A 15253-nucleotide genomic window follows, 5' to 3' on the forward strand; every position below is an offset into this window, starting at 1 on the left:
TAAGCAAGTTTCACCCACAGACAACTTATACTTACATGACACACTCAGAATCAACTGCCAATCTTTCGCAACATCAATGAACCAACCATTTAAAATAATAACAGGAGCAGACTTACGTACTCTGTCCTTTCGGTAACCGACTTCACTTGCCATCATTTGACTGTCTTTTGTCTGGCCGAATAGTGTCCTTCAGTTACAAGGATGGCAAGGCAACCCCTTTCTCACTATAATTCAATATGAGCAAACTCAAAAATACAACAGACAGAATGAGGTACCAAACCCAAAATCATAACTCATGGATTGCACCAGCATTTTACACACACAGCAAACAAATATCTCCTAACAAGTAATAATGGATTAATGAGGAAACACTCATGCAGAAGCAGAATTCAGTTTCTCAACCTTGTCATCATTGCTCAGGAGCGCCCACTACCAACACACAAAACTATGTAAAGTTTCAATGATCAACTTCAAACGCCTTGAACCAACAAACTAAGCACATCTACCAATAACCAATGGTGTGATCAAAAGTGTGCCCTACAACCTCAACATACGATGATCTCACATCTTATGTGCACCATGCAGCAACAAACATGACCCAAATACCAGTGACCAGTGCTTCCAGTAAACTCCACACTGTTTGGTGTCACAAACCAAAACCATGTTGCCTGAAGACAACCTGTAATATCAAGCTACCAGCAACCACACGACTTTGACAAACACACTTATAATAATGGATCACCCACAATAGAGCAGGCACAAGTTCTGCAATGAGCTATCAAAACTACCTAGGCTGATCACAGTTTGTAGTAATGGGATACTCGCTACAGAGTAGACACAATTCAGCAATAAGCTATCAAAACTACCCAACATCAGAGAATAGTCCAAGCCACAGCAGCAGGTCTCTGTTTGAATCTGAAATCAAAGTTCACAACACACATACGACCACTACATATCAACACAGCCCCTGTGCCTGTCTACCAGCCAGAACTACCCTCTCTGCAAGCAGGCCAAGCACTCTCCCTCACTCTGGTCTGCATTCTGCAGCTCACCAGTGCCAGCATTAAGTGGCACCCCCAACACAGTGCGCTAAGAGCTGACGGGCAGGGAGTTCAAGAGTTCAAATCACTGAGGTGGACCAACAAATTGGCACAAATGCATTCTTCAATATTTGACTTCAAACAGTGTGTGTGTGTGTGGGGGGGGGGGGGGGGCAGGTGGAGGAGTGGAAGCTCTTAAGCTGGTTGTCTACCACTGTCTCACGTTGGTTACCAAATTCTGTATGTACATCTATACTACACAAGTCACCTTTAGAATGTAGTGGAAGGTATTTTTGATACCACTATCGTACCCCTCCTTTCCTGTTCCATTTGTAAATGGAGTTTGGAGAATGACACACCTTATGTAATTTTAAAAATACTTCAAAGTTACTGGCTGGCATGCCTCAGTGATCTCAAAGTAAGGTCAATCACAGGATTGAATGTTACGAAGTACCACAGCCTACGGCCATGCAACTGAAAGAGCCCATTTTTTAAATATGTTACAAGGGATTATTTCAAACATAACTGCACTGTAGTTGCACATTCTATTGTTCAGCAAGGAAATCCTACTAGACAGTTATTCTACATTTGTCAGCTCTAAACTACCCCAGGTGCAAAAGCTGTTAAATGGATTTTTTGTCGATTTTGAGCTGGGCACACTGCCATATAGATTTTTTCAGTCCCTACATGATGGAATAGGCTTCAGGGTGCAAAACCCACTATAAACTGCTGAGAATGGCTGTAGAAAATCTTTTTCAGGTGCAGAAGCTGCTAACTACACATTGTCTTCAGGTGCAAAGCCCACTGAATGTCCAACATTTGCAAGGCATGGCAGTCGCTGTGCCATGTGCAGATGCAAAGCATGCCATCTGACACCAGACTTACCAATCTAGACATTCAGAGCTACCTTTCAGTTTTTTTATGATCAGAAGAGATATTTTTCTTATTCAGGGTTAGGTTGATTACACTGTAGCAAACATGTATGCAACAATGAAGCTCTCGCTGCTAATGCATTGTTCAAATATATGCCGGTAAGCACAGTTCAGCTGATCAGAAGGGTGTTTGCTGACGTATTTGCATGAGTGTTTTGAAGAAAATGCATGATTTTGTGGATGGTTTAGATGCAGAAGATGGTACAAATTAAGTGAGAGTTATTGAAATTCTGCAAGAAGTCGAACCCGTTGTAGTAGTTGTAAATGACCAGAATGAGACCAAGGGTGACAGTCCCTCCCCAAAAAGGAAGTGGTATCCTGATCAGTGGAAGAGAAATGTTTCCTAAACAGAAAGGTAAGAACATGAAAAGTATTATCAAAGCAATGTTATGCAATGAAAACTGTGTTGGCTGTGATTGTTATGACATAACCTCAACAAATTTGTGGTACAACCTATGCTCTGGTCTACACAGTGGCATAGTATGAAGAATTTAATGGACAATCTCTGCAAAACTGAGTAGGAGTGTAGTGCATAGCAGAACTAAAGAAAATTTGTGTTTAATGCAGTAGATATCGCAAGGAGCAGCAAGGAGTTACACTGTTGCCAGATTGCTCCCAGTTTCAGTTTTGCGTGCATTATTCATTGGGGAGGAATTTAAGCAACCAATGGGGGACAGGGTGTTGGTAGTAAAAAATGAAATTTTCTACTAGTGATGTTTTATAACAGTTTTTTTATATATACCACATGATTTTTTAACTTAGGTTGTTGTGCTTACTGTCCCTTTTGTTTTATCTTCATGTACAGAGCTCTACCTAATTTTCAAGACTCGTGATGTAGCTCCCCCCCTTCCTCCCCCTGTTTCTCGTCACCTAAAAGAAGATCCGGTGAGGATGAAAAAAGGAAACAAACTGTTGCTACCCATTTTTCTTTACCAAAAAAGATGGCTGAGGAGATCAAAAATGTTGTTGTTTGCAAAGCAGCTTTTTTGTCAATTTTAAAAATTAGGAAAGATAGTGTTACCAGGCTGTGCCATAAAACTTTAGAGCATGATACGCTTCCCCCTGAGAAGAGAGGAGGTGACAGAAGAACGAAGTTGTATGAAATGGGAAAAGAGAAAGTGAAAAATAACACTAAGAAGTTCATCTCCTTAGAACGTCACTACTCACGATGAACCAACACCCAAAGAAACTATTTCAGTAGTGAACTCAGTATAATGAATATGTGGCCCATGTAACATGAAGAGAACCCTGAAAACATTGTCAAATATTTTTTGATGAGATTTCAATTCTGGCTTTGGTGCTCCATATGTTGATACTTGCTCAACATGCTCATTGCTGGAAAATCATATTGAAGCGGAAAAAGAAAGAGCTGAAGTGGAGAACCTACAAATCTAGCACAAAGTCTACAAAATGAGAGGTGGCGTGTTATACACAAAGCTGAAGGAAAATAATGAGGGTGAAACAACTCTCAACTACGACTGTCAAAAGAATGTAGTATCACAAAAGATGCCAGACCAAGTGGCCTATTATTCCTGTCAAATGTACCTTTACAATTTTAGAGTCTGCCAGGGCTCCTCAGAGGCGCCCCAGAATACTAGTATGGTGTTTTCATACATTTGGTTGGGACATGAATATGCCAAAGGATAAAATAAAAGAAAGAGTATCAATGGCTCACCACAGATTAACTCACTTAAACTTTGAAGGAGGGAAAAAACTTTGATTGTTTTCCAATGGATATGGGATCAGAATAAAATCCCGGATGATGATTAGCATGGTATGTCACTTGTTTCTTCTCAAAGCTTGCAACAATCTGGAAGAAACAGACCTGTGGTTCACAATAGTTGACCACTCATTCATCTCACCTGATAGGGTTTTTGATAACATCCTGTCTGTATACACACATCACATTGAGAAATTCGCAACGATAGTATGTCTAGGACAAAATGCATGTTCTGGAAAGAATACACAGAAAGCTCAGTGAATGTTACTGGTAACTGACATTTGCAGACTAAGAAAGCCAAAAAAATCATGTTCACAGAAAGCAAAAACAAGAAGATTTGTCTAGTTTGTGAAAAGACCTTCTACAATTTTGAAGCTGGAGAGGGGAAGAGCATCCTGAAGAGGGGAAGAAATATCAGCAAAGGAAATGACCCAACACCAATCACAGCAGGTGTAGAATGTTCAGGAGCCAAACTCAGAGACGTTAAAAATCTTTTAGAGCTCCACTTAGGTGAAAACTGGGCAACCAGCGACAAACTCAAATTCTACACTGAGGTGTTTGATGAGCAGGAAGGCACTCCTAGAGTTGCTCCTGCCACTGCCAACCCTTAAGATGAGGAAGAAACCAGAAGCAATTGTGAGTTGATGGACAGTGTTGAGGTTGATTCAGTCAATTTCATTTTCTAGAATTTTTTGTTGCAACTTTGTCCAATTTTTTCATTTTTAAAATTTTTTTAGTGTTTTACTAAGATGCTATTTAAAGCTCATTTTATTTTCTACCTTGTGAATTGAAAGCATGATGATGTATTTTTTTGAAAAAACCTAATGTTGAACATTCATTTTGTTCTATTTTTGTCATTAAATAAGTTAGTTTTTCAATGTAAAATAATGTAACTTTTATATTTTTATATGACAATTTTGTAGAGCTTCCCAACTTCTCTTTGAAATAAAATGTATTGTGTTTAAATTTGCAATAATTAAATACCATCCTTCTGTCATTCCTAACACACCATTGAATAGCAGATTTTGCAACAAAATGTTTGTTTCATAGTTGGATCAGTACATTTGCAAAACTAGCTAACTGCATAAATCAAGTGCGAAAACCACTAAGTCAATATTTCTCTTGAGATTTTAACTTATAAAAAATAACTGCAGATTTCAGCCATTAATTTCAAGTAATTAATTATTATTTTACTTATTTTTCAAAAGTAATGAGATCTTTAACTTTCATAGTTTGGATGGGATGAGTTTTTCATGATTAACTCAGTTTTGTTTATCACTCAGTTAGCAGCTTTCGCATCTGGGCTACTCAAATGTTCTCAATTAGTCCTGTAAGTAATTTGTTAGTGATTTTCTGTTTGACCAAACAGAAACAATTTCCTGATGACATTTTGCCTTTGGTGACCATGATATCAGTAATAGCACCATGGTGGCTAATCCTTCTTTCACAAGTGACACTCAAAAATATTGGGCCTGTTAGTAGCCAGGACAGCTGAAATATTTCTTACGTGTGTTGGTTGCTGCACAAGTTGGTCAAGACACTTATCAGAGACAATGAATTCAGTATTTTAGCATTTCTTTTTGTCCTTACTGCTGAGTGAGGTAGTGCAGCGGCTAGCACACTAAACTGGCATTTGGGAGGATGACAGTTCAAACCTGCATCCAGCCACCCAGATTCAGGTTTTCCATGATTTCCGCAAACTGCTCCAGGAAAACGCTAGGATGGTTCTTTTGAAAGGGCATGACCAATTTGCTTCCCAATCCTTGACACAATCCAAGTTACACTCCATCTCTAATGATCTTGATGTCAATGGGACATTAAACCCAGTATTCCTTCCTTCCTTTCTTTATTTATCCTTACCATGAATACTGTGTGTGCAGTCTTCCCAGTTGATACTGGGCTCATTAAACTCATCACCTATTACTACGACTACTCCTGTTGCTGCTGCTGCTGCTGCGTGCTCACGGCATTTCCATGATACTGAGTTTAGCTTGTCTTTGAATGACTGTATGAACAATGTGTCTGAATCTGGTCATTATTGTTACTCTGAAATAACTGACCCTGGTTAATCTTGTTCATGTTAGTTTGCAGTTGGATTTATTTTTGACCACTCCGGACCTAATGTTTCTGCTTGTCACTATGAATATTTCTCCTCCTGTAAAGTCTAATTTGTCATTGCTGTATGTGTTGTCGAAAATACAAAGGGCGTTCAAAAAGTTTTGCACAGTCATCTCCATTTTTTGTTTTTTGCACATACTTGGAACATTTAGCTATAAGTTGGCATATAAAAGTATTTTCTTTTATTTACAGGTGAGCCATAATGGACTGTGAAGTAGATGTCAGGTTGGGATGATGGTTGGTGATGGAGTTCCTCTTCAAGATCGGTGATGACTCTGCCACATCGATTCGCAGGAAGTTGCTACCTGTTTATAGGGAGGACACAGTGGATCACAGCAGTATCCAGCAGTGGTTGCAGAGGTTTAAAGAAGGTGATTTCTCTCTACTGGACAATCCACAATGCAGTAGACCATCGAGGGCAGTGAGTGATGTGAATAAGGAAACCATTGATCAAATCATCCAAAATGACCGGTGTGTGACGACATGACAGCTTGCAGAAATGACTCGTTTGTCATTGGGTAGTGTGGTATCACTGGTACAGTCACTAGAGTACAGAAAAATCTGTGCACTTTGGGTGCCTAGATTATTGACAAGAGAAATGAAAACTATGAGGAAGAATGTGTGCGATGGTCTCATGAAGACCTTTACTGAAGAGTGGAAACAGTGTTTGGATGGCATCATTACCCATGAGAAACATGTTTGTTTTTGCTGAACCATGGAGTGGCATCGTCCGGGTTCGCCTCAGAAGAAGACACTAAGACTTTCATGAACAGCAGGCCAAAAGGTGATGGCCTCTTCTGGGATCAGTGTGGTGTCATTGTCATTGAGTTTTTGGAACCTGGCTCTACAATTAACCGGGACTGTTAATGTATGTCATTGGACAAGCTGCAACATGCCATCAAGACCCACAGACCATAGCTTCAGGGTCAGCTCATCGGACTACGCTGTGACAATGCCAAACCCCACACAGCCTTTATGGCACGGGAGAAAATCAGGAAAATGGGTTGGCAAATGGCTCCTCATCCTCCCTACAGTCTGCACTTGGCCCCATCTGATTTTTACCTCTTTCATCGTCTGAAGGCCCACATGCACGGTAAAACATTTTATAGTGAGAAAGACCTTAGTTCCTGCGTCAAGCAATGGTGTAAAAGTCAATCCCCAGAATTTTACCAAAGTGCATTTACATCATGGAAAGGACATTGGGCCAGATGCATCACAGCTGATGGAGGCTACATTGAGTAGGCTCAATGTGTAGTTAAATGTTCCAAGCATGTTCACAAAACATTTAATTCTCCTCCTGCAAAAAATAAAAAAAATTAGAGATCACTGTGCAAAACTTTTTGAACGTCCTTTGTATTTGTACTTTCTACTTCAGGTTTCAATGAATTTTGCTCCTAGTATAATGTAGGGGTTACTGCTTTCTAAGACAAATGAGCTCTGGGACTTTGCTAATACTCCATTGTTTAATAACTATTATCATAAAATTCTCTCCCTCTGCATTTGCTTTCTGATCTGTTTTAATAACTGCTTTAACCAATGCTGTTGCTTTGAGTACTGTAAGTGACTGCTACAATGCACTAAATTCATAGAAGTACCTCAGTGTACCAGTAATTATTTTTGTCATGTGTCAGCATTGGTGGTTTCTTGCTAAAGGCACTGGTACTTCAGAATAATAATAATAATAATAATAATAATGAGGTTCAGGTAGAAACCACTGATACCAAAGAGTTAAAATAAGTACAACTTGGAATTGCCTTGGACAGTGTGAGCATAGCTGGTAAAACACCTCATTAATATAAACAGTTTGGCACTGTCTGGCAGTTGCAGATACAAAACGCCACAAATTCTCAGCAGTCAGTAGACATATGCACTTGCACATCTCTCAGGAGTCATACACTCCTGGAAATTGAAATAAGAACACCGTGAATTCATTGTCCCAGGAAGGGGAAACTTTATTGACACATTCCTGGGGTCAGATACATCACATGATCACACTGACAGAACCACAGGCACATAGACACAGGCAACAGAGCATGCACAATGTCGGCACTAGTACAGTGTATATCCACCTTTCGCAGCAATGCAGGCTGCTATTCTCCCATGGAGACGATTGTAGAGATGCTGGATGTAGTCCTGTGGAACGGCTTGCCATGCCATTTCCACCTGGCGCCTCAGTTGGACCAGCGTTCGTGCTGGACGTGCAGACCACGTGAGACGACGCTTCATCCAGTCCCAAACATGCTCAATGGGGGACAGATCCGGAGATCTTGCTGGCCAGGGTAGTTGACTTACACCTTCTAGGGCACGTTGGGTGGCACGGGATACATGCGGACGTGCATTGTCCTGTTGGAACAGCAAGTTCCCTTGCCGGTCTAGGAATGGTAGAACAATGGGTTCGATGACAGTTTGGATGTACCGTGCACTATTCAGTGTCCCCTCGACGATCACCAGTGGTGTACGGCCAGTGTAGGAGATCGCTCCCCACACCATGATGCCGGGTGTTGGCCCTGTGTGCCTCGGTCGTATGCAGTCCTGATTGTGGCACTCACCTGCACGGCGCCAAACACGCATACGACCATCATTGGCACCAAGGCAGAAGCGACTCTCATCGCTGAAGACGACACGTCTCCATTTGTCCCTCCATTCACGCCTGTCGCGACACCACTGGAGGCGGGCTGCACGATGTTGGGGCATGAGTGGAAGACGGCCTAACGGTGTGCGGGACCGTAGCCCAGCTTCATGGAGATGGTTGCGAATGGTCCTCGCCGATACCCCAGGAGCAACAGTGTCCCTAATTTGCTGGGAAGTGACGGTGCGGTCCCCTACGGCACTGCGTAGGATCCTACGGTCTTGGCGTGCATCCGTGCGTCGCTGCGGTCCGGTCCCAGGTCGACAGGCACGTGCACCTTCTGCCGACCACTGGCGACAACATCAATGTACTGTGGAGACCTCACGCCCCACGTGTTGAGCAATTCGGCGGTACGTCCACCCGGCCTCCCGCATGCCCACTATACGCCCTCGCTCAAAGTCTGTCAACTGCACATGCGGTTCACGTCCACGCTGTCGCGGCATGCTACCAGTGTTAAAGACTGCGATGGAGCTCCGTATGCCACGGCAAACTGGCTGACACTGACGGCGGCGGTGCACAAATGCAGCGCAGCTAGCGCCATTCGACGGCCAACACCGCGGTTCCTGGTGTGTCTGCTGTGCCGTGCGTGTGATCATTGCTTGTACAGCCCTCTCGCAGTGTCTGGAGCAAGCATGGTGGGTCTGACACACCGGTGTCAATGTGTTCTTTTTTCCATTTCCAGGAGTGTATAAATGTAAGAGAGTTAACTGTATCTATGTATAGTAGTTATGACAAAAGTTAGTGTTATCATTAAATGAGTACAGGAAGACATTTGGCTTAAAAACTGCTGCTGTCAGTGTTTATTAATATGATGATGTACTTCCTCTCACCTGTATGCATTTTTCGTTTTCTCGCAAAGGATGACATAAAGCCATTACGGCCCATCCTGATGCAAGCTGGCCACAACTGTTGTAACTGGTCCTTGATAGCCTGACCCCACACATTTTCTATTGGACACAGAGCAGGGGATCTCACTGGCCAAGGGACTGCTTCAGCATTATGCATACTGTCCATAGAGGCAAGTGCCCTGTTTGGATGAGCATTATCCTGTTGAAAAATGGTACCACAATACTGCCACATGAGCAGCAGCACATGAGGATGTAGGATGTCAATGAAATACCACTGAGTCATCAGAGTTCTCTCAGTCACTATCAGCCATGACCTGACATCATACTCAATGGCTCTTCATACCATGATGCCAGGAGTAGCACTACTGTGCCTCTCCAAAACACCAGAAGCCAGCAGAACTGCCACAGTGCCAGAGTTATGCCAGACAGCGAGATGATGGGGCACCACTAGCAGCAGCCAACGGGTTCAAGACTAGGCTTCACCTTTGATAGCTGCTAGTCCTTCATGTGGCTTGGTGGAACTGCCCCATTGCTCGTGCCTACCACCACTGATGCCGAGTTTCTAGTTGGACTTGGTGCCACAGTGCCAGCTGTCATCAGGTTCCTATCTGAGGGCAGCAGGTTGATCCAATGCACAGCATACTCTACATGCCACAACCGGGGCTGTGTGCAGAACCAAGGCGACATTCCCTGAGCAGAATTCCACTGCAGCACAACAAGTAGCTCTACTGATGTCAATGGCCATGGTCTCCAAAGGCCGTCAGTCTCAGCAACACTGGGTGCTGCTTTGGCAGCTGTGGACAGAAGCCACTGCACATCTGTCACGTCTGGCCAACTCATCTAATATAGGGTGCATATGAAGCTGTTCTCTCGGAAAGCTAGACAAAAGTTCAGGTAAGTCATAGTAATCAAATTTATTACAGTAAACAAAACTGACAACACTTAACTTTGCCTTTTTACAAAGAGGTGTCGCAAGCAATTGGCGACATGCAAATAATCAATGTCCATCAATACATACAATTTCCATGCAAGCAATTAATATAGATCACAAGTCACAGCTAAATTGTTTGGATCACGGCTCGTCTTCTAGTGCAGCTCTCCTAATGTGGAGCAGCGCTTATATTACCTTCATATAGGGGCGGCTCCTGTTGTGATGCGGTCTTAGTCAGCATACTATTGGCTGACGTTGTCTCACAGCCTTTTCTGCTGCTACATTCCAGGCTGACATGCCGGAATTCCTCCCTCCCAAAGCAATGAGTTGTCATCATGTAGGGAGCACGACAATGGAGGGAGGGAGGGGGGGGGGGAGGTGGAGGGTGGACACTGCGCTGGAGCCGAAGCTGTGGCTACAGGGGGCATCAAGTTTCTGGTCCTACCCCGCCATCCTGCCTTCGCTCTGGTGGAAATATCACCCGGAAAATGACCACAAGCGTTCATGTCCACCTGTGCAGGCCAATAACCAGATGAGGAAGGTGTCGGCTGCTGCGGTGTGGGTGGGTCCAGCTCCATCGGTATGATGAGAGGAGGCAGACGAGATGGAGGCTCCATCTCCATGGGGTCGTCCCGTGGTGTCGTGATGATACCCTCTGGCGGCTGCTGTGGCCACGCCATCCTTGAGATCCGTGAATCTGGGGGAGTAGACACAGACGGATTGATGAGGTCTCAGACACTAGGAGATCTGGCTATTGCTAACCTGGTTGCTCCTTTCTCTGGTAGTGTGTCTGAGTATGTGTTAGTGTTTGTAGAAGATCTCCAGTCATTGGCTAGCATAGTGGATTGGTCAAATAAACAGTTATTGCAGATTGCATGGTTGCATTTGATAAAGTAATTGAAGTTGTTCATAAGGTACACAGAAGCATTTCACAATGCAGAGACTTTTGATCAGCTATGGCAAGGGTTGGAACAATGGTACAGGGAGCATAAACTGCATGTCCCCCTCCCCCTCCCCCGCCCCCCAATCAACCCACCCCGTGATTGGTGGGTTGTGGTGTCTAGGAAGCATAATGAGGTAGTGGAGGACTTTGGGAATAGGATTAGGCAGTGATGAATACAGCCAGGGGGGATATTTAGCTTGACGGGGAAGGGGAGGGAGGCCAAAGTTATAGGCTTAAAATTTAAGTGATAGCATTCTAAAGATGTAGCAGTGCTATTAATATTTAAAATTTTTCATGAATAGCTAATATATAATTAAATAATATATAGGTTAAGTACTAAGCTGTTAGGCTAAGCCTAAGTTAATTATATTAAATTATAAAATAATTTTATTGCATGCAAAAAAAAACTGACATTTACATCAAACTAATATGTCGAGGCTTTTTTACAGCATATCTCTTGATGACGTCATCAATAAAACTTTCTGTTGGGTCCTCGTCCCCTTCAGTTGAAATCTTCACACAAGCTTGGAGCATTTCCTGACCCATCCTATTCCTTAATTTTGTCATCGCTCTGTTCATTGTACTAAATGACCTTTCCAATCTGCAAGTCGAAATGGAAATGCACAGTACAGATTCAGCGAGTGTCCGTAGTGCTTCGTAGCCAATGTCGACTCTCAGAATGAATGAAGCAACATCAGAAGACGTATCGTCTAATTTATTACTAACAACGTACCTAAACGAATGCAAGTCTGCAATAACAGTGTCGACATTTGTAAGTCCCAAAATCAAGCACAGTTCTTTACAATCATTATCACTAAACACTAGAAATTTTTTAAAACTTTCAAAATATGCACTTAGTTCTATCACTTTTATTGCCTTCTCAACAAACTGTTGCTCAGTTTCATCAATCATACTTTTAACAAATTTCCTTGTGCTTTTCGTAGCTTGAATGTACTCCTCTTCATTCGTGAATAGCACACTTTTAACTTATGTTGTGTCCTCCTGCAGTTTTTTAATTTTATTAAGAGTTTCATTTTCTGCACTATGTCCATCGCAGTCACCAACACAGTCGATGTGTCTTAAATGTTCCAGACTTCCAGAAACAAGTAGAGGGATTTGCAAAATGTTAAGTGCTTGTCTCTGCAAAACTTTACATAAGTTTGAGACTGCATTTAACGTATCGTCTAAAATCACTAAAAGGATGACAGCCAAAAACAGTTTTAATAAAAAATTTTATCCTGCAACTGTTTTTGGCTGTCATCCTTTTATTGTGAAGAATTTTAACAGTTGCTGCTGCAGCCATGTTTAAAATCGTAAAATCACTAATCCTACAATGAAATTGGAATTCATCATTTCTAACAAGATTCATCCAGCTGAACTTGTTAAATCCGCACCGTCCTTGTGTATACCTTCACATGCCATTATAATGGACTTGTAGGTTAGGAAAATAGCATGAACTGTGCGATAGGTACTTAACCATCAGATGTCAACAGCTTTGGGTATTTTTAAAACAGGTTGCTCTAAAGCACACTGAATTTCATGCAAAACATTTTCTCGTATGGAAGAACCATGAAAAAGTTTATAAATGTCTTTAACAACATGTAATGTGATTTTATAATGGGGTGTTTATTCCTAGAGTTGGTGGAAGCAATTGACAAAACATGTGCTCTACAGTGAATGTATGGTAGCTTATGGCCCTTCCTCTCCGACAACCGAGCGTGGACTCCTGAGATAGAACCACTAAAATTCGCAGCACCGTCGAAAGAACAAGATAATAATCTGTCGTAAGAAAGTTTTCTTTTATTTAGTTCAGTATCAACTGCTGTATATATGGATCAGCTGAAGTGCTTTTCAACTCAATGAGACACAAAAACCTTTCCTTCACTTCAAACGATGGAGACGGAGCAACATATCGAACTACTAAAGACAGTTCAGTTTGGTTGGAAACATTTGTAGATTCGTCTGCTATTAATGAAAAATATTTGTCATGTAGAAGTGTTTCATCTTGAAAGTCTAAAGACTTTCCCAAACAAGTCAACAATTCTGATGCAATATACTTACTAAGATATGTGGATCTTTTGTTCTGAAATTTTAACCACTTTTCAAGGGTAATGTCGCTTTTCAGTACTACCTTACGAATTAGAGGTTCATATTTTGTTGTGTGGGGTATTTCTTCCTTACTAAGGAAATAAATAAAATAAATGTCGTGTGACTAGGGCCTCCTGTCAGGTAGACCATTTGCCGGGTGCAAGTCTTTTGATTTGACGCCACATCGGCGACTTGTGCGTCGATTGGGATGAAATGATGATGATAAGGACAACACAACACCCAGTCCCTCAGCGGAGAAAATCTCTGACCCAGCCGGGAATCAAACCCAGGCCCTTAGGATTGACATTCTGTCACGCTGACCACTCAGCTACCGGGGGCAGACACTAAGGAAATACAGACTTCGAATTAATGATGACAATGCTTGACGGTTTAAAGCTTTTTCATTTTCATTTTGTTTAAATATGTGTGTATGAATTGGAGCGTTTAATCCCTGTAATCTACAATTTTCAAGTGCAACGGCTCTTGCATGTTTTTCTGAGTTGGCGTGCTTTTCAAGTTTTCCCGTGCTTCCGGTAGCTTTTCTAAATTTAGTGAAAAGTTCAGAAATGTTTTCTGTAGAGCTTCGATATCGTTTTTTAAATGCATTTCACATGATTTGCAGAAAGCCCCACCCTGCTCATGGCCAAAGTACAACCAATTGTACTTACACTCCCATTTTTGCTGATACTTAATCTCGCGTTCAATACTTTGTTTAGAACTGCAATTTACGGATGGGCCAGAAATAGAACATTTATTGTTTAAAAACTGTGGAAGGGAAACTGAAGACTTGGTAGACCTATGCAATTCATCGTCACAATCACTAGCACTTCTTTCAGTAGCCTCACACTCGTCTTTGTCTTTTGCAATACACTGTCTTTTATTAGAAAAGAAAAAAAATTAAAGTTTGTTGCTTCAACATTGTATTTCAGCACTAACACTTCTTTTTATGTTATAAACTGATGAAGACTGCATATAGTACACTACATGACCACATCACATTTCCGTAGTAACCTGTCAACTGACTGTTACAACCTTACAACAGTTTCAACAATGCATTGAGTTTTTGTACAACAATGAAAGCTTAGATTATACTCGTAGAGCAGCATTGCCAAATGTCTCACTCATGGTGGAATGTACCACTTCTCTAGGCAAAAATTGTGTATCCCCACTGATGCTGCGAAAATCATTGTCAAGTGTACACAAATATTTGGTTTGAGCTTTGGACTCATTGATTAGGAAAAATTTATATAGCTATTAAATCTTGGAAATATTCCCAGTAATGCAATAAAAAAACTGAAACAATCTATTATAATGTCAGATGCTACTTCCAATTCCGTATCAATACCCGGGGATGTGTTTTGCGAGATCAGGTTTAATCTAAGGGCAAATAAAGTATAGATACGAGTGGTAGATAAGAATAAAGTTCACAGTGAGGGTGGGCTGCCTAGCTAAGGGATTAGCTTACACTTTAGGCTGATTGCAGGTGTGGTGAGGGAAGACATGAGAGAGGAAAGGCTGACTTATTCCGCAATCGGCGTTGCCAACACACCTTGCAACGCTTAGCTTTATCGCACACTTATTATACAGCAACTGCTAATTTGTTGGTGTTGGCAATAATAATAAGAAGAATAGGCCTCCGGTATGTTCTGCCAGTCGTAAAAGGTGACGAAAAGAACAAACCACTAATAGTGCTAACCCCCCTTTTAGTGTGATTAGTTGGTTCAGGGCAGAACTAATGAAGCCTCGGACAAGTGCTGTCATGGTCAGGGACGACGCTTGAACCCTATGCCCGTCCACAATGGTAACGACACTGCTAGCCACATGGAAAATGATTTAAATCCAAATAGAGATGTTTTGCAGGATATGCTTCCTGCAACCACTCTAGAAGGAAAACAAAGACAGAGGATGAGATGGTCAGATGAAGTTAACCGACACCTCATGTTCTGTTATTACCAAGCAACAAACTTAGGAACCAACACAACTGGATACAGATCACAAGTATAC

General features: G+C 41.9%; 1 protein-coding gene across 6 annotated transcripts in view; it reads right to left on the reverse strand.

Annotated features, from left to right (window-relative positions):
- Nucleotides 1-15253, reverse strand: part of LOC124723085 — a 75257-nt gene that overhangs the window by 1194 nt on the left and 58810 nt on the right. The window contains exons 2-3 of one of the 6 annotated variants that reach the window (XM_047248262.1): nt 11574-11762; nt 10731-10915 (exon numbers count right to left, since the gene is read on the reverse strand). The exons of 3 other annotated variants lie outside the window; for them this stretch is intronic. In XM_047248262.1, the coding sequence (XP_047104218.1) occupies nt 10731-10898 (168 nt within the window). In that variant the 5' untranslated portion in view covers nt 10899-10915; nt 11574-11762. Of the gene's footprint in view, nt 1-10730; nt 10916-11573; nt 12276-15253 lie in introns of those variants that run through there. 2 more of the 6 variants (XM_047248263.1, XM_047248261.1) reach the window with 2 other exon arrangements.

The sequence above is a fragment of the Schistocerca piceifrons genome, chromosome X, assembly GCF_021461385.2.
Source record: "Schistocerca piceifrons isolate TAMUIC-IGC-003096 chromosome X, iqSchPice1.1, whole genome shotgun sequence".
Classification (NCBI taxonomy): Eukaryota; Metazoa; Arthropoda; class Insecta; order Orthoptera; family Acrididae; genus Schistocerca; species Schistocerca piceifrons.